Source organism: Lontra canadensis, unplaced genomic scaffold (assembly GCF_010015895.1).
Source record: "Lontra canadensis isolate GAN:19392208 unplaced genomic scaffold, GSC_riverotter_1.0 scaffold2, whole genome shotgun sequence".
NCBI lineage: Eukaryota > Metazoa > Chordata > Mammalia > Carnivora > Mustelidae > Lontra > Lontra canadensis.
The window spans coordinates 15,312,274-15,332,670 of record NW_022630996.1 but is presented as its reverse complement, the minus strand read 5'-3'; the positions used below and the strand labels follow the sequence as shown (position 1 = coordinate 15,332,670).

At 39.4% G+C, this 20,397-nt stretch overlaps 1 protein-coding gene across 2 annotated transcripts in view; it reads right to left on the bottom strand.

Moving 5' to 3' along the window:
• Positions 1 to 20,397, bottom strand: part of UBE2H (ubiquitin conjugating enzyme E2 H) — a 103,298-nt gene that overhangs the window by 36,260 nt on the left and 46,641 nt on the right. For both annotated transcript variants that reach the window (XM_032869283.1, XM_032869273.1), the window contains exons 2-3: positions 4,291 to 4,367; positions 3,647 to 3,721 (exon numbers count right to left, since the gene is read on the bottom strand). In XM_032869283.1, coding sequence (XP_032725174.1) covers positions 3,647 to 3,721; positions 4,291 to 4,367 — 152 coding nt within the window. The remainder of the gene's footprint in view (positions 1 to 3,646; positions 3,722 to 4,290; positions 4,368 to 20,397) is intronic.

Sequence of the window (20,397 nt, the reverse complement as noted above, 5' to 3'; positions counted from 1 at the left end):
TTTCTAGAAAAGGACACAACGGTCCAGATAAGTATCATTCTCTTGGTCAAGGAAAACCAGGGCCAGAAGCACTCTTTCCCAATCACCAGTCCATGGATCAAGTGCATTCTCCCAACTCTACGTAGCTGGGGATGCCAGCAGCACTAGCATGCTAGGAACCTTTCTGGATGAAAAAGATAAAAATCTGAACTTTTTTTTAAAAAAAGATTTTATGTATTTATTTGTCAGAGAGAAAGAGGGCAGAAGCAGGCAGAGTGGAGGCATAAAGAGAGGGAAGCAGGCTCCCTGCCAAACAGAGAGCCTGATGCAGGGCTCGATCCCAGGACCCTGAGATCCTGACCCAACCCGAAGGCAGAGGCTTTATCCACTGAGCCCCCCAGGTGCCCCGAAAGTCTGAACTTTCGAATAAATCAGAACTTAAAGATTCAGATAGGATTTATTTCAAAGCAGTCTCTCTGGAAAGCCATGCAAATATCTCAATGATGTTACAACTGGTCAGAGGAGCTTTGTAATTTCTCTTTTGAGAGTGCCTTTAGGGCCAGTTCATAAGAAAATCATAATTCTTAAACTTAAGGAAATTTCAGAATCATGTATCATTTTACACCCCAACTGATGTCATTCAGTTTTTCCATTTATCTTATTCTGCGAAATTAAACGAACTTTAGCCATTTCAAAAACTTATATCCAGCTTCAAAGCATCAAGATGACTTCCTACACATTATCACTAATGATCCTCCAAGAGAATATAACATTCTAGAAGATCAGCTTAAGAGGTCAGAAATGATGATGGCACTGAAAACTTCATACCCTCTTTACATTCCTTCTCTTCCCAAAGAGACAGCTTTACTGCCATTTTGAGGGGAAAAAACCCAAACTTGTATAATGATAGAAATTGTTTTTAAAGGGTATTTTTAGTTAGGCAATCGTGTACCTACTGAAAATTCTCTAAAACTTATTTAGAGGATACCCCAAAAGGTGAGCATGTCAAATAACACTGGATATATACTGAAAAATGCCTAGAAAATTGTTTTAAAGTAAATACATCAGAATGTAAATAATACCCATTGAGGGACAGAATTATGAGACATTTTTTTCTTTATTTTTGGTCACCTGGACCTGCTTACATTCCTACTAAGACTATGCGGCGTTTAATAAAATAAATAAGTAGCAATCAAACATATATATATACACATATTAACATTCCAAGATCTAAGCAGTAAGGAAGCTTAATCTAAATTTGCACATCTTAATATTTAAGAGCTCAATTTGGCTCAGGAAGAAGGGTATGCCTAGATACTACAGAGGCAGAATTTAAAAAGAATCTAAGGTTGGGATTATCTAATCTCCTTGCCCTTCTATATAATTCTACAACTACCTATACAACTCAAAAAGGAAACCTTCCCTATTCTAAATGAGCCACTAGCTTTCAAAATGTTTAAAGCAAATTCAACAGTAATTATATTGTTGATGACCTGAAAATAGGTCACCCCCCCAACTGATTATAACTCTCTTATGCAATGTTCCTTTGAAGGAAACAAGCACAGCTTGTACAAATATTTCAACTACTTCTACTTCCCTAAGAGAAGATGGTACACATCTGTAGGTATTTCTAAGTTCTGAAAGCACATACAAAGGCAAAAGAAAAATTATGAAGAAGTTAAATCAGCCTAGTCATTTGTCCCAAGCAATTTCATATTACATCATTAATTTAAAAGTACATGGGCATCTGCTGTGTCACTGGTGAATAAATAAACAATGTCTGAAGTTTAGACATGTTTACTTTGAAAGTTATGATGAAATAATTACATTATCTGGAAAAATATGTTAAGATAAGGTTTGAGAAATAACTACATTTCTGCAGGATATATAATTGCTTTTCTGTATAGTTCACTGTTAAACAGTTATATTGATTTCTTTCTGACTAGGAATTTAGGGCTCAAAACTATCAGCATGCCAATTTTTAGTCTTTAAGCAAATGGACATATATGAAATATATCTGAATTTATATGGTTTATACATTCCATTTGTAAAGATTTAAAAATCATACTACTCCAAGTTCAAATGCCTGTACAGAAAGAATGGATCATCAGGGGACAGGCGACCACAACCTAACAGAAAAGCACCCCCCTCCCTCCCCAGCCCAACCCAAGCTGAGTAACACCATTCCATCACCCTAGAATGGACTGGGAATGACTGCTGTCCCACCCCTACAGGCATTAAGTCAGATATATTTGGGGATTATCTCAAGCTCCCTTCCTATTTCATCATCTTGATAACCCTTCACCTCAGAGACACTTGCAGCAAGGGGGAAATTTCCAATTCAATCATTTATAAAGTATCTTCTCCATTCCTGAGCTTAGAAAAATCATCCAAGGGACCTTAAAAGGAAATCACCAATTTATTCTTAAAATGAACGCTCAGAGTTCCTGGCATAAGAAGGAATTACAGGAGCTCTGTATTACTTTTATAGCACAAAGCTTGAAAGCAGTAGGGTAGCTGGATAGTGGAGTTCTCAGAAGCTGCTACATTTTGACTAAGAATTAGCCTACGATGATCCTACCTTTTCCCCATTACTTATCTTAGACAGAAATGTGGAGGCCCAGAATCAAAACGTAAAGCTGAGGGTGACTTTGGTCCACCTCCTTAAAAAACCAAACCAAAACAAACAAAACAGAAAGTGTTTTTGTTGGAAGGTGAGTGGGGTGTGTGGTGTCTAAAGTCCAAGAGGACTGGCATGAGTTCCAAAGATAAGCCCACGGCAGTAGCAAGACATACCAACCCTGGCAATTCTGAACATGAGGTCCAGTGTGACTGAGAATGAATATATTCCAATTTTATTTTTTCTTCTTTCTTAAAATTGGTCAGTATTTTATAGTATTTCAAACTCATCTTTAAGTAAAAATTTTAAAAGCTGACTTAAATTCGCTGGGTTACTACCATTCCACAATCTCAAAACCTTAAAAAAAAAAAAGGGGGGGGGGTCAACCTTCAATCAGCTGTACCTCTATAGCGTCTGATGCTAACAGACCTACATTGTCACTAAGTGCCTTAATGGGGGTGGGGGGACGGGTTATAGTAGTATCGCCAATTAGGGCAGAGAGAAGATGAAGGAGGAAAAAAAAGTACCTCTTTATACAATCCCACTGAGGCTCCTACTCTACTTTCTTCGGCTGTTCAGGGGGCTAAAAAGATGAGGAGCAGAGAGAGCAGGAAAGGGGGAGTTCACTGCTAGGTGCCCACAGCTGCAGTGAACAAAAGCAGAGGCGGCTCTAGAGAGGATTCTTGATGACAGAATTAGAATAAACACTAACATTAATTCCAACCACTGAGCAATTAAAATGAGATTTAAGGTATGTTTATTATTTTACTGCTTAGCCTGAATAGACACTGGGCCTTAAGACAGTTTCATCTGACACTGACAGAAAAATTTAGTTATAATCATTACAATCAGGCAAAGGTATATTTAATCATCTATCACACTGTGAAGTCCCACAAAAAGTCCCTGATTAACGGAATTTCTCGTTTTTAGGCTTTGGTGAAGTAACCATTTCTGGAATTATCTCTCACAAAATGCCGGTTTTTCTTTTTTTTCCTTTTCTCTGTGCTTTCAAAACTCTCTAATGAGAAAAACTGAGTAGTTACATACCTATAGATGGAGATTTGAAAGGGTATTTATCAGGAAGATCCACTCTAACTTTCCATACTCCGCCTTCATATGGTGCTGAAATAAAAGTAAAAATGTTGAACATTAGAACTGTGTCTCCACATTAAAAAATAAACCTAAGTTTAAGTGAAACATTAAACCCTAGCATATTTTGAAAATCTTACAGATTAATTCCTTTTGAAAATCTTGCAGATTAATTAATTCCACATTAATTAATCAGCTGGTATTCTATGTTCAGATTAAAATAACTTTTCTTTAAAAGATGTAGAGTTAGAAAATAAGATTCGTTTCTCTCCTACATTTACCCGATTTTTAAAGTATTAAACACTTAGTTCATAAGTAACAGCTTCCTATTTCAATCTGCCCTGTTGACCCACCCCCCATCAAAAACAAAAAACAGAAAAAACATTTCCCCAAAACCATCCATGAAAAAACAAAAATCTGTTCTAAACTGTCATATAAAGTAATTATGGTAAAAGCAAAATTTCCTGACTGGTTCTAGAGTTTCATTAAATTTACTGTTCAAATACTACACATACCTCCACTGATATTCTCATTACCTACTAAGGAGTAGAGAAAAAGAAAAACTGAAAAAGAAGAACACATATATGAACACATGTACTTACTTCCCTGTGGTCCATAAAACTTCACTACAAATTCATTGAGTCCTCCCAGGATCGTAACCTCATGCTTACTCTCAATGCTAAGGTGAAAAGTAAAGGAAAGTACACAGGCTTTGTATTACCTGGAAGAACTAAAGATGATATCCCCAAGATATGCTATGTAAAGTGTTACCAACATTTTTTTGGAAACTGGTAAAATATGAAATATACATAGTCGTTCTGGTCATGTAGAAGGCAATATATACTCTTATGAAAAGAATGCGAATAAACTTCAGATTCAGAGACAGGTGTTCAAATCCCAGGAGAGCCACGTACTGGGTCTGTGGGCCTGCACAACATAATGTAAGCTCACTCCCCAAGCCTTTGCTATCTTTGTCAATCAGGAAAAACCACTTCATAGGATTTCTGTGAGGATCAAATGGGTTAAGTATGTAAAACATGGAAACTGCATTTTGTAGATAATATAAATGAAAAATAGGCACTTAGTTTTAGTTTTTCTCCCCTCTGTAGTCTCTCCTTGCTAATCTACCCCTAGTGAACCTTTAACATAAACTCCATTATTCATTCCCTTTGGTCAAATTAAAAAACTTAGCAAATTACCAATTCTCCTAAACTCGAAATGCTATGTTCCTGAAGTTATGGATTTACTTAAGCAAAGTCCCCACCCATTTTCCCCCTGGCTTCGAGAATAATCAAATAATTGTGATGTCACCTTCCTACAGGTACTATTAAATGCAAAACAGCAGCAAAATCAATCAATAAATCTTATCTCTAGTATTTATTTCACCTACCTTTTCCCTCCCCTTCCAAACCTCTCTCCAGCTTAGGTCGGCCTCTAGCTTCTGGGATGTTCTGGGGCTCCAATCACAGGAGTACTTGTGTGTTCTCTTCCTCAGAAACTTATCTGCCCCTGAGACTCTTAGATGTTTAAGGTACTAAGATTCAACTGTAAAAACCAAACCAACCCACATCAGTACAGAAGGTGGCTACTTGTCTAATATCGACCTGTTGTTTTCTATTTCTTCTTTGTGGTCTAAACAAATATTAACTCGGGGATTTTAGGTACTGAACTTTGGGGGGACCCTCACAATGAAATTAAACAAGAAAACCCCAAACAACCACGAAAAAGGGGACCTCGAATGTCACAATGTAACTGAACAAGAAAACCCCAAACAACCCAATAAAGATAAGCTGGCCTCAGGGTTCTCCACAGCCGTGCAAATCACATTTTAATTACAAGAATTATTATACCAAAGACAAAGAACCCAAAGAAATTTTAAAATGTTCTCTTACACAGAGAAAAACAGTATTTTTAAAGATATGAAATTACATATTTGGCTCTCCTATCCTCTGTCCTACAGGCCAAAGAACAGAGGGGCTAAGTGTACTTTTGGCAAAGTCCTTCCTCAAAAGTCTTGAACAATCCCCACTAGAGATAATTAATAGGACAATTTAGTCTATACTAATTTGATCTCATTCTTTTCTAAATGAAAACTGTTTTAACAGCATGCACACTGAAAGGACTCAAATAGTATCCGCCCTGGAAAATACACTTCATTTCTCACTTGGTCAAATGACACAAACATGAATGCTTTGGTGTACAAAACTCTTCTTGACCACTCACCCTCTGACACGGCAAAATATTCCAAAGTATTAATAGGTTAAAATTTGTTTTAAAACAAACAAAAAAGCACCTCGAGTTACAAGTTAAATCTAGTTACAATAGACAAAATTAAATATAAACAATAAAACCCTTGAAGAAACAGACTTTTTAGAAATCATCTTGGGGTGAAAAGGCTTCCCTAAGAGTAACACCAAAGTCAGAAACCAGAGAGAAAAAGATTAGCAGATATAAGCGCACACGAACATTTAAAACTTTTATACTGTAAACGACAAGATGAAAACTAGGAAGAAAAAAATTATAGCATATGACCAAAAAATGTAGATTACAATATAAAAGGTTATTACAAAGCAGTTAGAAAAATTAAAGGGGCACCTGGGTGGTTCAGTCAGTTAAGTGTCTGACTCCTGATCTCAGCGCAGGTCATGATCTCAGGATTGTGAGATGGAAGCCCACGGGCTCAGAGTCTGGGCATGGAACCTGTTTAAGACTCTCTCTCTCTTTATCTCTCTTCCCCTTCTCCCTGGTTCTCTTTCTCTCCCTGCTCTGCTCCTCCCCCACCCGCTCCCTTGGGGGAAGAAAAAGAAGGAAAAGAAAAAAAGAAAAATTAGAAACACCTTGACAGAGAAAAGACCAGGACAGCCAAGAAAACTGAATGAGCAAAATTAAGTTTTAAAAAAAGTTCAACTCATTAGTTTAAAAATAAGACATTTTTCACTATAAAAATGAAAGGGCTAAAAAAAAAAAAAAAAGAAAGAAAATGAAAGGGCTAAAAAAAAAAAAGAAAGAAAATGAAAGGGCTGATGAAAACCTAGTGTTCAGTGGAGTATAAATTCACATTCCTGAGGATAAATTTAGCACTGTGTTCCAAAACTCAAAATAAATTTATTCTTTTATTCAAATTTCACTTTTATGAAGTTTATTTTTAAAAAAATAACCAGACACTGCTGGTGGGAGCGTGATACAGTTTCAACCACTTTGGAAAACTGTGGGCGTGGAAAGTACACATACATGTACCCTACGCCCAAGAACACTACTCCCACTAGAGAGCCTTATAGCGATGACCACCAACACAGAGGTTTCAGAATGCTCACAGCACTATTTATAATATCCAAAATTTAGGTTACAACCCAAAGGCTTGTCAATAAAAAGGATAAACTATGGTTGTCACCCAGCAGAATACTGCACAGCAATAAAAAATGAATTGCAATCATTTGAGTGTATGAGTCTCCCAGATATTACAGTGAAAGAAACCAGATACCAAAGAGCACATGCGATGTGATTCTTTCGCTACACATTTCGAACAGGCTAAATGAATCAATGGTGTTAGGAATTAGGATAGTAGTCACCCTAGTGGGGACAGCGAACATTTCAATTGGTTCGAGGGGAACTTCTCAGGTGCTGATTAAACATTTATTGTTCCACTTATCACTGAGCTACAAAGATTTGTGGACTTTTCATGTATATGCTACTGTTTAACAAAAAGTTCACTAAAAAGAAAGTGTATCTGAAATGTGCAAATATGTTTATTGGAATATGTGAAATTTAAAAATGGAAATTAAATATTTATCAAAAGGAACTGATTAAATGGGTCATTAAGCGATTTTATACAACAGGCTGCCACTATATCCACTAGTGTTTACTGGTGCCCTCTCCACACCCAGAGCTCCTCTAATGTACGTTTCTGCTCAACTTGAGATATCCAGAAATAGGCAACTGAATAAAGTAATACAGGTAAAGATATCCCCGTCATTAAACAAAACCAAATAAATTCACAAGGAAAATGAAAAGAACAGAGTAAGGTAGAGGATTCAGAGAGTTTAACAAAAGAAGTCATAAACTAATTCTATAACCTAAAAATCTATAGAAGCAATATTCCTCATTAGTCAGAACCAATCTGCTATAAATAGCATTGGTGGACAGTAATTACTCTTAATTAATCATTTAAAGTTATGAGTTATTCACATGGATGTCTTTTCCAGAAAACTTAAGATATTTCTATCCTTGACATGTATGCAATAAATCTTGGCTTCTTCCATTTTGTGATCTGAGAGTCAGTCCATGCTTTTATCTACTTTCCAAAGAAATTCTCCTTTCCCAACGGTCATGTTAAAATGAGATTAGAGGTAATGCTCCAAACCTCCCCTTTCCCATGATCCCTGGTACAACCCTCCTGTCAGATATACTGGGTCTGTCTTTAATTACACATTATACTGTAAACTGAAGAGTTCTTATAGTCCATTTTGTTTGAAAAACTAAAACTAAACTGAATGAAACCTTTAAAACTCCTACCAAGTTGGTAAAATGAAAAAGCTGTGCTAAATTTATACTGCCTTAGAATGGTACAGACCACTGAGTCAAATGGAAACAAAGAATTTAAGTTTAGTTGAAAGAAAACTGCATTAAAAATAAGCCATTTCATCACCACGAATGAATGACTTGCCCACAAAAAAATATGGAATTACTTGACTACTGTTACCATGTGTATTTATGGGAGAGGCCACGGGTTTCTTTCTCCTCTCTGTTGCAAAGTCAAGGGCAAGGAAGGCAAATGAGAAGGCAGGTTACAATGACAAAAATAATTATCTATTTCTGAGACGTGCTGGTCAGGCTAGTAGACTGGCGGGAACACACTAGAAGGTTTCTTGATTACTCTCTCTGTTACAAAGCTTGAGCACAGAAAATAGCCCTCAGATACTGTTCCGGTAAACGTATGTTAAATAAACCCATAAAGCCACGTTTTACTCACCTATGATCTAAGTTATTCGCAAAATACTGCTTTTTACTTACTTAGCATTTCACTCTTCAGGACTCTCAGCATTTTCAGTATAATAATGATTAACATTCATGGGAACCCAAGCTCGTTTCACTTTTAAAATGCCAGCCACCCACCACCTTATTTTCCCTGAATGGCATTATGATTACACAATCTAATATTTAAAGGTTAATGCCAAACTGTCAAGAGATAACTGACATTCTTGGCAAAACGTGTCTATCGGGATTTTAAAGAAATGGCTTTTATATAGTTCTGGAATTTTCCAGAAAGAGCGCCAAGGGCTAAAAGCCTGTGCCACAGGATTGACGTTAACAGGTCAAAGACCTACGAATCAGACAGCATTGTTAGTCCTAAGTTGACTGATAATGAGCTTATAAAATAAATGAGGGTGGCCTCCCTGAGCTGTGTCCATGGAAGTAAGGGAATGGGGAGAAGAATGCGCTTCTGTGCAGAAGGTAGATGCAATCTCTGTGGCTTTCTCTGTGTTCAGACCAGTCTGTTTCCAACCCTCCTTGAGATGAATCATACTACAAACATTGAAGAAACTTGCAAACCTTTACTCAATACCTAGTATTCTTGATAAGAACGTGGCATGTCTATAAACCCATGGATGTGCAAAATATCATGAAAATAATACTTTTGGGGTTATGTTGGTTTTTTTTTTCCCTGAAGATTTTATCAAATCTTATCAAATCAAATCCTTTTATCAAATCAAATCCTAAAGATTTGACAGAGATGCAGCAAGAGCAGGAACACAAGCAAGGGGAGTGGGAGAGGGAGAAGCAGGCTTCCCGTCAAGGAGGGAGCCAATGTGTGGGGCTCGATCCCAGGAATCCGGGATCATGGCCTGAACTGAAGGTGGATGATTAATGACTGAGCCACCCAGGGGCCCCTGGGGTTATGTTTACAAGGAATACTTCTCCTTTGAAGACATACACTGAAATACTTACTAATTAAACTATATGATGTCTACAATTTGCCTCAAGAGTTAGAAGAAAGAAATGGTGTAAGAAGAAATGGTGTAAGCCCTGAGGTGGGAATTAACTGAATGTGAATGATGGGTGCCTGGGGGTTTATCACACTGTTCCTTTATGTTTGATATTTTCCACTGAAGTTCTAAAAAAAAAAAAAAAATTAAGAATGTAGTCAGTTATTGGAACTTCAACATTTAACAAGCCTAACAGTGTAGAACTAAGATGATGTAGCTCTTTTTTATAGATTTAGAGAAAATAGGCATACACATGGGGGGAGCAGAGGGAGAGAATCTCAGGCACACTCCCACTGAGTGTGGAACCCCACGAAAGGCTTGACCCACAACCCATGAGATCATGACCTGAGCCAAACTCAAGACTTGGACACCCAACTGAGTCACCCAGGCACCCCAATAATTATAATTTAAACAAAAGTACATCTGTTAAAACAACAACAAAAAACACACAAAAAAACCAGTCATGTACAGTAACAGAAGCTCCTGGGTGACATTTAAGTTTAAATTAAAAAAAAAAAAAAAGTTTTGAAAGGTTTGTATTCTTTACATTAGTTGAAGGGAAGACTTTTATACCAAAGACAAATAATGAAAGCAGCAGAAATAAAAGCCATCGAGAAAATAATCATGGGGAAAAGGATGCAAGACAATAAGAGGGAAGGAAAAATCCTTCTACCAGTGATGAAATAAAAAATAAAAGCATATTTTTATCATTCATCTCATTCTGGGCAGCAGTAATACAGTGTTGAGAGCAATCAGCACAACAACATACACGTGTCAGTATCTCCTAAAGTCAAGCAATTTTATTACCTAATCCCTGAAAAAATATTTTAAGCTTTCCACATGAAGTGATAGAAATCTGTTAAGCTGAGCTACAGAGAATGCAGTGTTAGCATCTCTTAAGTCCACAAAGGATCACAGTCTTTATCCTATTAAAAGTTGGTTTACTAAATATTCTATAAACACCCACACACAAGAGCCATAAGGCAAACAAAAACTACTCTTTTTAAAAAGATTTTTATTTATTTATTTGAGAGAGAGCAAGAGAGAGCATGAGAAGGGGGAGGGTCAGAGGGAGAAGCAGACTCGCCCCCACCCCCTCCTCCTCCCCCCCGACCCAGCACAGAGCCTGATGTGGGACTCAATCCTGAGACTCCAGGACCATGACCTGTGCCGAAGGCAGTTGCTTAACCAACTGAGCCACCCAGGCGCCCAAAGAAAAACTACTCTTAAATGAGCCGGCCTCTAAGAAGCTTCAAGTTTAGCAAGAGAACATGAGATCCGTACATTAAAGAGTAAATGCAAAAGCAGTTTGCTACTAGGGAATAGATTTCTTTCAGTTTGTGGGTATAGAGAGAGAGGTGGATTTACACAGGCCTCGAACAGCACAGGAGGGCTGCCTGGGTGGCTTAGTGGGTTAAGTGTCTGCCTTTGGCTCAGGTCATGATCTCAGGTTCCCGAGACTGAGCCCCACATTGGCTTCCCTACTTAGCAGGGAGTCTCCTTCTCCCTCTCTCCATTCATGCTCTCCCTCTCAAATAAATAAATAAAATCTTAAAAAAACAAACAAACAAACAAACAAAAAAAACCCAGCATGGGATATGGGATTTGGATGTGTAGAGATGGGAGACACATTTAAAACAAAACCAAAAAAACACAGGGTTATGTCCACAAAATAAGGAGGACATTTTTATTTTGATGAGTGGACCCTGGGGAGTGTTAGAAAACAGGTCAAAGACCAGATTACCAACCACCCCAAAGCATGGATTTTATCTGGTGAACTAGCTGGTTATTTCTAGGCACAGCACACACAGCACACATCAACTTACAGTGGGCACCACACAACTTAGCATAAAACTTTTAGTGCTCTTTGGTGTCCCCCGTCAGAGCAGGAGTTGCCCGTGTGTTCAGTCAACAGAGTGTAAACCTTCTTCCCTGTAAGGGCAGGGGCTCTCCGAGCAGTGGGAAGTGTAGTGCAGCAAAGCAGAGGTAGAGCCCCTCATTTCTGATTGGTGTTGGGGCCACATGCTCTAGGGAAACACCTGTGGGCTTCCTTGGGGCTCTTTTTGTGCTCATGCACCAAGGGTCACTTTACTAGGGGTTCAGCACACACATGCTCTTATGTGTGGCCCCTGCTCACCCATTTGATCTGTAAAGTGTGGCTCTGATTGCCAATTTTATAAAAAGTTAACAGCACCCAACAAAGTTTCTACTTCCTAAAAGAACAAGTCTTCTATGCTAAGTTGTGACTTTTAAGGGAAGGAATGTAACATTGTGAATCAGAACAAACTCACCCCAAGCCTGAATTAATCTATTTTTATAAACAGCTTATAGAGATACCAAATATTTTATAAAATGCATTAAAGTGTGGGTAGAAAAAGGTCTACTCTTACCTGAGGTTAGAGTGAGCTTTTTGGAGAATTTTTATAGTTAACCCTTTAGTGAAATGTGACAGCACAAAGAAAAAAAAGAAAAAACAAAACAAAACAAAACCTTTACACAAAGGTAACTGAGCCATGGTGTGCAGAACAGCTGAAGGTGTGATTAAACAGTTAAAGCAAATAGAGCAGAAAAGAAACCTTCAAGGCCAGAGGTGCCTCGGTGGCTCAGCTGGTAAAGCATATGCCTTCAGCTCAGGTCATGGTCCCAGGGTCCTGAAACTGACTCCTGCACTGGGCTATCAGCTGGGCACGGAGTCTGTTTCTCCCTTTGCATGCTGCTCCCCCTGCTTGTGCTGACAAATAAATGAATAAAATCTTAAAAAAAAAAAAAAAAAAAAACACCATTCGGGGCCTCAACTAGTGCCTTGGAATGATAGGAGAGATCAGAGACTTCAGAGGCTTACAACTGACTAGATACAGAACAGCTAGCAGAAAGCTCCAGTGTTGCTAGGGATGCCTGGGTGGCTCAGTCCGTTAAGCATCTGCCTTTGGCTCAGGTCATGATCCCAAGGCCCCAGGATCAAGTCTGACATGAGGCTCCCTGCTCAGCAGAAAGCCTGCTTCTCCCTCTGTCGCTTCCTCTGCTGTACTCTCTTCTTTCATGCACCCTGACAAATTAAAAAAAAAAAATCTTAAAAAAAAATTTTAAAAAGACATCTCCAGTGTTTCTAGATATTATCTAGATAATATCTCATTTTTTCTAGATAATATCTCATTTTCTTTTTTTTTTTTAAAGATTTTATTTACTTATTTGACAGATAGAGATCACAAGTAGGCAGAGAGGCAGGCAGAGTGAGAGAGGAGGAAGCAGGCTCCCTGCTGAGCAGAGAGCCCGATGTGGGGATCGATCCCAGGACCCTGGGACCATGACCTGAGCTGAAGGCAGAGGCTTTAACCCACTGAGCCACCCAGGCGCCCTGAATATCTCATTTTCATGCGAAACCAAAGAACTAGATTTCTAAGCCAGTATCTTAATTTCTAAATGCAAACAGAGTACATGTTCCAAGGTCTCTCTCAGCAAAGCCTTCTGGGACATTCCTACTTATAACCACATACTGCTACATTGTCACGGACTAATATACTATGTATTTTACTTTATCACTGGTCTCCCACTACTACAATGCAAGCTTCTAAAGGCAAGGATTGTTCTTTGCTGTGTTCCTGGAGCTTAGAATAGTACTCAACACACAGTAGGCACTCAATTAACTACATTAAATGAACACATGAATGAAGTTGCCAGACAGGCACAGCCTGGAACTGCCAGTCTGAGATCTAAGTACAGTTTCAGCTTTGTCAGGGAAGGTGATACTATTAACAGCGAAGTGGAGCACAGGACAGAAGGAACAAGTTTTTTATGGAAGATGCTAAGTTCGGTTCTGAACACAGAAACCATTTAAAGTATAAATGGATAAGCCAAGTGGCCATATACTATAAGCAGCTGGAAACCTGGTGATTTAAAAGGAGTCACCTCGCAAATCACTTAACTCTCAGCTTGTTTCCCAATCTCTAGGCAAGGGGAGGGGGCTGGGGAGAGAGGACTACCTCATTCACAGGGATGCTGAAGCTCAAACACCTACAAAGAAAGGTACCTGGCCCAGAATCTGACACAAAAAAAAATTCAAATTTTTTTTACATGTAAAAATACACAAAGCTAACTAAAATTAGTTTCCACAGGACTAAAATTTACTTAAGCAACAATTATTTAATATCTCTTTTAATATCTGTTTTCTTAGGGTGCCTGGGTGGCTCAGTGGGTTAGGCCTCTGCCTTCGGCTCGGGTCATGATCCCAGGGTCCTGGGATCGAGCCCCACGTCGGGCTCTCTGCTCAGCGGGGAGTCTGCGTCCTCCCCTCTCTTTCTGCCTGCCTCTCTACTTGTGATCTCTGTCAAATAAATAAATCTTAAAAAAAAAAAACAAAAACAGTTTTCTTCTACGTATTTGAGACTCCCCTCCACCCCCGACACACACACACACACACACACACACACACACACCCCTACCTTTCTTGATGTTGTTATTATGAATAATGGTTACGGTACAGCATCACAAAATACAATGATACCATGAGGAACTAACAGGGCATATGTTTATTTTCTGAAATAGAAACTTCCCATACTGTATGCTGAGGGCATTGGCAGTTTCTTTTCCTTTTCTTTAAGTTTATTATTTTTTTAAATCATCTCTACACCTAACATGGGGCTAAAACTCATGATGCCAAGATTAAGAGTCCCATGCTCCATCAACTGAGCCAGCCAGGTGCCAGGTGCCCCCTGCACAGTTGTTGTTATTTAGCTAGATTTAAGAGCTGTCACTGGGCTACCATCCTTTAAAATGTTATCTGTGGGGACACCCGGGGGGCTCACTTGGTTACGCATCCAACTCTTGGTTTTGGCTCGGGTCATGATCTCGCAGGTTGTGAGGTCGAGTCCTGCTCGGTCCACTCAGTCGGGAGTCTGCCTGGGGATTCTCTCCCTCTGCCCCTCCCCCTGCTTGTGTTCTGTCAAGTAAGTTAAGATTTAAAAAAAAACAAAAACAAAACCTTAAGAAAAATAAAAAGCTTTTCATGATGTTATAGCTTGATTCAAAGGTTAAAAAACACTACGTTAAAAACAAGCCATCTACCCAAAGAACCCCTTATAATCTTATGGATGATAATGACGTTATGGCTATTTACATAATCATTGTTATTTTTAAGAGGGGTCAACTGATGTATGTAGTTGTTAACTAATGACATCTGGGATTTGCCCTAAAGTACTTCAGAGAAGAAAAGGTGTGTGGCAAAGTCCTGATAACTACAAAGTTTTAAGTGATAAAGATTCATTAAACTATCTTTGCAGGGGTGCCTGGGTGGCTCAGTGGGTTGAGCCTCTGCCTTCAACTCAGGTCATGATCCTGGGGTCCTGGGATAGAGCCCCCATTGGGCTATCTGCTCAGCAGGGAGCCTGTTCCCCCGCCCCCAACTGCCTGCCTCTCTGCCTACTTGTGATCTCTGTCAAATAAATAAATAAAATCTTAAAAAAAAAAAAACTATCTTTGTGTACAGTTGAAAAATTTCCTAATAAAATTCACTTGAATTTCTAGTACTTATCGTGTTGTCTTATTTTTTTTTAATCAGAAGGCTGTATATATCCAACTACACTGCTTCTATGGAAGGTGATACTGTCAAGGAACTAGTTTAAAATCTACAGACTTAAAGTATAGCTTTGAACTGCAGAGAAAAAATACTTGAAAGATTCCCAAGACCAAAGACACCCCAGAAACATCAAGTTCACAATGAAAACCTAAACAAATGATCTGGAAAACTGTTTAAAAAGTTGGTTTGGGGGGGGTGCATGTGGGTAGCTCAGTAGGTTAAGCACCCACTTTTTTTTAAAAAAAGATTTTTGTTCATTTGACATAGAGAGATCACAAGTAGGCAGAGAGGCAGGAAGAGAGAGAGAGAGGAGGAAGCAGGCTCCCTGCCAAGTAGCGAGCCCGATGCGGGACTCGATCCCAGGACCCTGAGATCATGACCTGAGCCAAAGGCAGAGGCTTAACCCACTGAGCCACCCAGGCACCCATTAAGCATCCAACTCTTGACTTCAGCTCAGGTCATGATCTCAGTCATGAGACTGAGTCCTGCACTAGGCTCCGTGCTGGTTGTGGGGCCCACTGAAGAGTCTGCCTATTCCTTTCCCTCTGCTCCTCCCCAACTCTCTAAAAAAATAAAATAAAATAAAATAAAAATTAAAAAAAAATTTCTTTAAGGGAAAAAAATTTTAAAGTAGGACATATTAAAAGATAGTGGTACCTAATTACAACTTCCAGGTCCCCTGTTCTCAGTATGGAGGCAGATGAAGCCACTGTCCACATGTCAGAGAAGTAAACAGAAAGAACCCTGTCATTCCGGAGGCAGACTACCTAATCACAGTAGGCTGGAGAATAAAAACAAATGAATCACAACCTTAAGAATGACAACAGCACCTGAACTTGAGAAACTTGAGAACTCTGACATATAAACTTTGAAACATATAATTTCCCCATAAATGATACCGTCTGCAAACAGTCTGGTGGCCCTCTGCAAAATCCTAATGGAAACAAACTTAAAATATATCCTCTCTCCCCTTCTGGGCTGCATGCTTCTCTACTGTGCCATCCACAGTTTCAGGACAAGCTGCATCAGGAAGCAGCTTCTCAGTAAGCTAAATTTAATACAGCTTTATGGAATATCTATGCAGTGTATCTGGTATCCATGCTTCCAGTGTTCTTCTCTAATCATCTTTGAAAACTTTACTTCCTTTGTTTTAAACATAGACCAGTTTTCACCCTAACACTTGAGATGTAGATTGCAGTATCACTCAATGAATACAGTTAAGTTAAAGAGTTTAATAATCCCTACCCACAGACATTCTAATCAAGGCATATGTGAATCATTTACAGTAAGCAGTGGATTTTTTTTTTTTAAAGTAAGCTGTATGCCCAACATGGGGCTTGAGCTCATTACCCTGGGATCAGCAGTCTCATGCTTTGCTGACTGAGCCAGCCATGCACCCCAGCAGTAACATTTTTAAAGGAAGCATTTTCTTTGCCACTCTCCAAGTAATATATTATATTACAACTGCAAAGTGTTGTGTAAAAATAAATAAATACAAGCAGTGATACCCATTCTACAGATGAAGATTATGGTAAAGTGAAAAGCAATGGATCACAGAAAATGAGCAAGAGGAGATCTTATATATGTGGTTATCCGTTTCTTTTTATAGTCATCTCAAAAGTCATGGAGCTACTTACAGAGAGATCCTGGTTCATAACCTGGATGATTCTCTTTCCTTTTCCTTATCCATACTGTCTAATTATGAGTTTGTGTCCCCAGACACTAAGAATTCCCCACAGAAATTTTGTAACATCAATAAACTCAAGAATTTTTTAAAGCAAATTCTTTAAAATTCAAATATAAATGCCTGTTAACGCAGAGGAAAGGAGAAAGAGAACTCACATGCACATGCAAACCATTAGTGTGCCCTTACAAATCACTGCTCTAAAGCTCCAGTCCTAAAGTACCTCCTCATTCCCTAGTTTTTTCCAGAACATGAAGGACCAACATCTGCTGTTTCCTTTACTACTTCATGTTCATTAAGCATAGCAGATGCCAAATATTAACACCTTAACCTTGATTTCAGAAAAATTAGGCAAGGGGAAGAGAGCAGCACAGACTCGGGCTTTTTAAAGCAATACATGTGCAAAGGACTAAGTAACTGGTTCAAGTTCACGGTCATGATTTTACAGTAAATAAAGCAGAACTACAGACAAATAAAGGGGACAGAAGGCTAAGTTAAAGCACAGTCTACCAGTGCCGAGAATGCTGCATTCCAAAACAAATGGATTATGTCTGTATTCAACTGAGCCTAGTTTCTATTACCCATTTGGAAGAGTCATAGAGGTAGCAGCAATAATTATGTGTTGGAGTTTATTTTTTATTTACTGATTTTTTTTTTTAAATAAATAGAGAGAGAGAACACACAAGCATGGGAAGCAGCAGCGGGAGAGGGAGAAGCAGGCTCCCCTGCTGAGCAGAGAACTCAATGCAGCACTTGATCCCAGGACCCCGGGATCATGACCTGAGCCGAAAGCAGACATCAAGTGTCTGAGCCACCCAGGTGCCCTATTTTGTATTATTATTTTTTTATTATTTTTTAAAAAAGATTTTATTTATTTATTCGTCAGGGACAGAGACAGAGAGAGAGTGCACACAAGCAAGCAGAGTGGCAGGCAGAGGCAGAGAGAGAAGTAGGCTACCCACTTAGCAAGGAGCCCAATGCAGGACTCGATCCCAGGACGCTGGGATCATGACCTGAGCTGAAGGCAGCAGCTTAACCGACTGAGCCACCCAGTTTTCCCTTATTTTTTAAAGATCTTACTGATTTACTTGCCAGAGATGGGGGCGGGGGGAGCAGCAGGCCCCGGCAAGCAGGGAACCCAATGAGGGACTTGATCCCAGGACCCTGGAATCATGACCTGAGCTTAAGGCAGATGCTTAACTGACTGAGCCACCCATGTGCCCCATGTTGGAAGTTTAACAAGGGCCAAAAAAATAAGGGGGGGGGCCGATTAAAATGTAATCTAATGTAATAGGGAAAATAGCAATGTCTTCTTGATTGAAATTCTAACAACTTTATGAAAGGGTAGTTAGTAGGCAAATATCCCTTTTGATATGTTCAAGTAGCTATTACAAGCTGTATTTATCATCTTCATGAGTAATTAGTATGGAACTTGGATGACAACTTTCAGAAGAAACTGGAATGTTGTTTTGTTTTTTCAGAAAAGTCCATAGTGAAAATAAGCAAAAGAAATGTTAAAATGGGGGGAGGGGGAGTACTTTTTTAAAGTACCTTTTAAACACCCTACCATAAGAAAATAACCCCAAAAGGATTAGATAAGCAGAAAATCCTGGAAAGCCAAGAGCTGAGGGGTGAAAAGGGGACTGCACACTAGGTGTGCAGTGTGATACAGCGAGCATGGCTGGAGTGTTCTAAGCTTCATACAAGTGACAGGTGACCGCGCCGAAAGAGGACGCTTTCTCACCATGCCAGCAAGACTGCTCGCTCAAGACCCTTAGAAACGATTAACACGCAGTAAGAAACAGGCTGTCAGGTACAATTAGGAAGTATGCAAGTGATACACAGTGATAGGGAAGCTAACCTAATAATTTCAAGTAGAAAGTCTGAGGTTTAAATACACATAAGCTGTAAGAAATAAAGACTGTATTGTTATGAGGTACAGGAAGGAAATGAAAAATCACATTTCTCACAAGGAGTGCTTCCTGAATAATTAAACAATGTGGAAAAGAAAAAAGGTGTTTTTTTGTTTGTTTGTTTTGTTTTTTTTTAGCAAAACCAGAGAAAACAAACCTAGATACACAGAACAGTGGGTGTATATATAGTAAGAAAATTTGGCACTGAAAAGGTGACAAAACTATTAGGTTTCCTTCTCTCATGTTTGTACCACAGGGTCAAATAGGACTGACAGGTTCAGATGCCACCAAGTGAGACAAACAGTTGGCTGGTGCCACGACCACAGGGCAGAGTGCTGTTTGGAGAACACCTTTTGATACGACTTAATAACCTCTGCTGGTGAATACAGAGTTTTAGGTTTTCTTCCTCAACTGTCTTTTAAAATGTTGAGTGGGGCCTAAAGCAGCCTTCCCACCCCTTCACTCTACAGTCTCACCACCCAGATGCCACCAGCTTACCACGCACACAAGTGCTCACACACACACTCATTCACATCACAATACACACAGACACGCAAGCATAAAGCGTTCTGTAAACACCTTTCTCCAAGTAACACATGGAGGACATCTTTAGCAGTACATACAGACCTAAGCACCGCCCCCCCTGCCCCTTAATCAAAGAGTCATAAACTTAAGCAGCCATTAGTGAACTGGTAGTTCACTGTCCCTTTTTTTTTTTGTTTGTTTTAAAGATTTTATTTATTTGACAGAGATCACAAGTAGGCAGAGAAGCAGAGAGAGAGGAGGAAGCAGGCTTCCCGATGAGCAGAGAGCCCATTGCAGGGCTCGAACCCAGGACCCTGAGATCAGTACCTGAGCCAAAGGCAGAGGCTTAACCCACTGAGCCACCCAGGCACCCATTTGTTTGGTTTTTCACACTATTGCAACTTCACAACGACCACCCCGGTACATGCCTATTGCTCTACTTTTTCAAGTTTCTGTTTGCAATTTCCAGAAGTGGAACTTCTAAGTCAAAGGGATATATACCTAATTCTAATACATGTCCTTCAAAAAGATTGCATTCAGTTACTTTCTAATCACCATCTTAAAAGCCAACCTGTTTTCATAACACCCTCACCAATACTGGTATTAAAGCTTTCATGCTGAAACAAAGTTCATCTTTTTTTTTTTTTTTTAAAGATTTTATTTATTTATTTGTCAGAGATCACAGGTAGGCAGAGAGGCAGGCAGAGAGAGAGGAGGAAGCAGGCTCCCTGCTGAGCAGAGAGCCCGATTTGGGGCTCTATCCCAGGACCCTGGGATCATGATCTGAGCTGAAGGCAGAGGCTTAACCCACTGAGCCACCCAGGTGCCCCAACAAAGTTCATCTTTAAACAGTACTACAACTGGCATCTATACCATTCTATACTGTTCACCAATTCAACTGCAGCCCTGGCTGGGTGCCCCAAGGGAAAATGATCCACTCCACTGACCCTCCTCCTTGCCTCTCTAACACAGCACCTGCATGTGAAGGTGGCCCTTTAGGATTCATAAACAAAAATGCACTAAGAGATGAA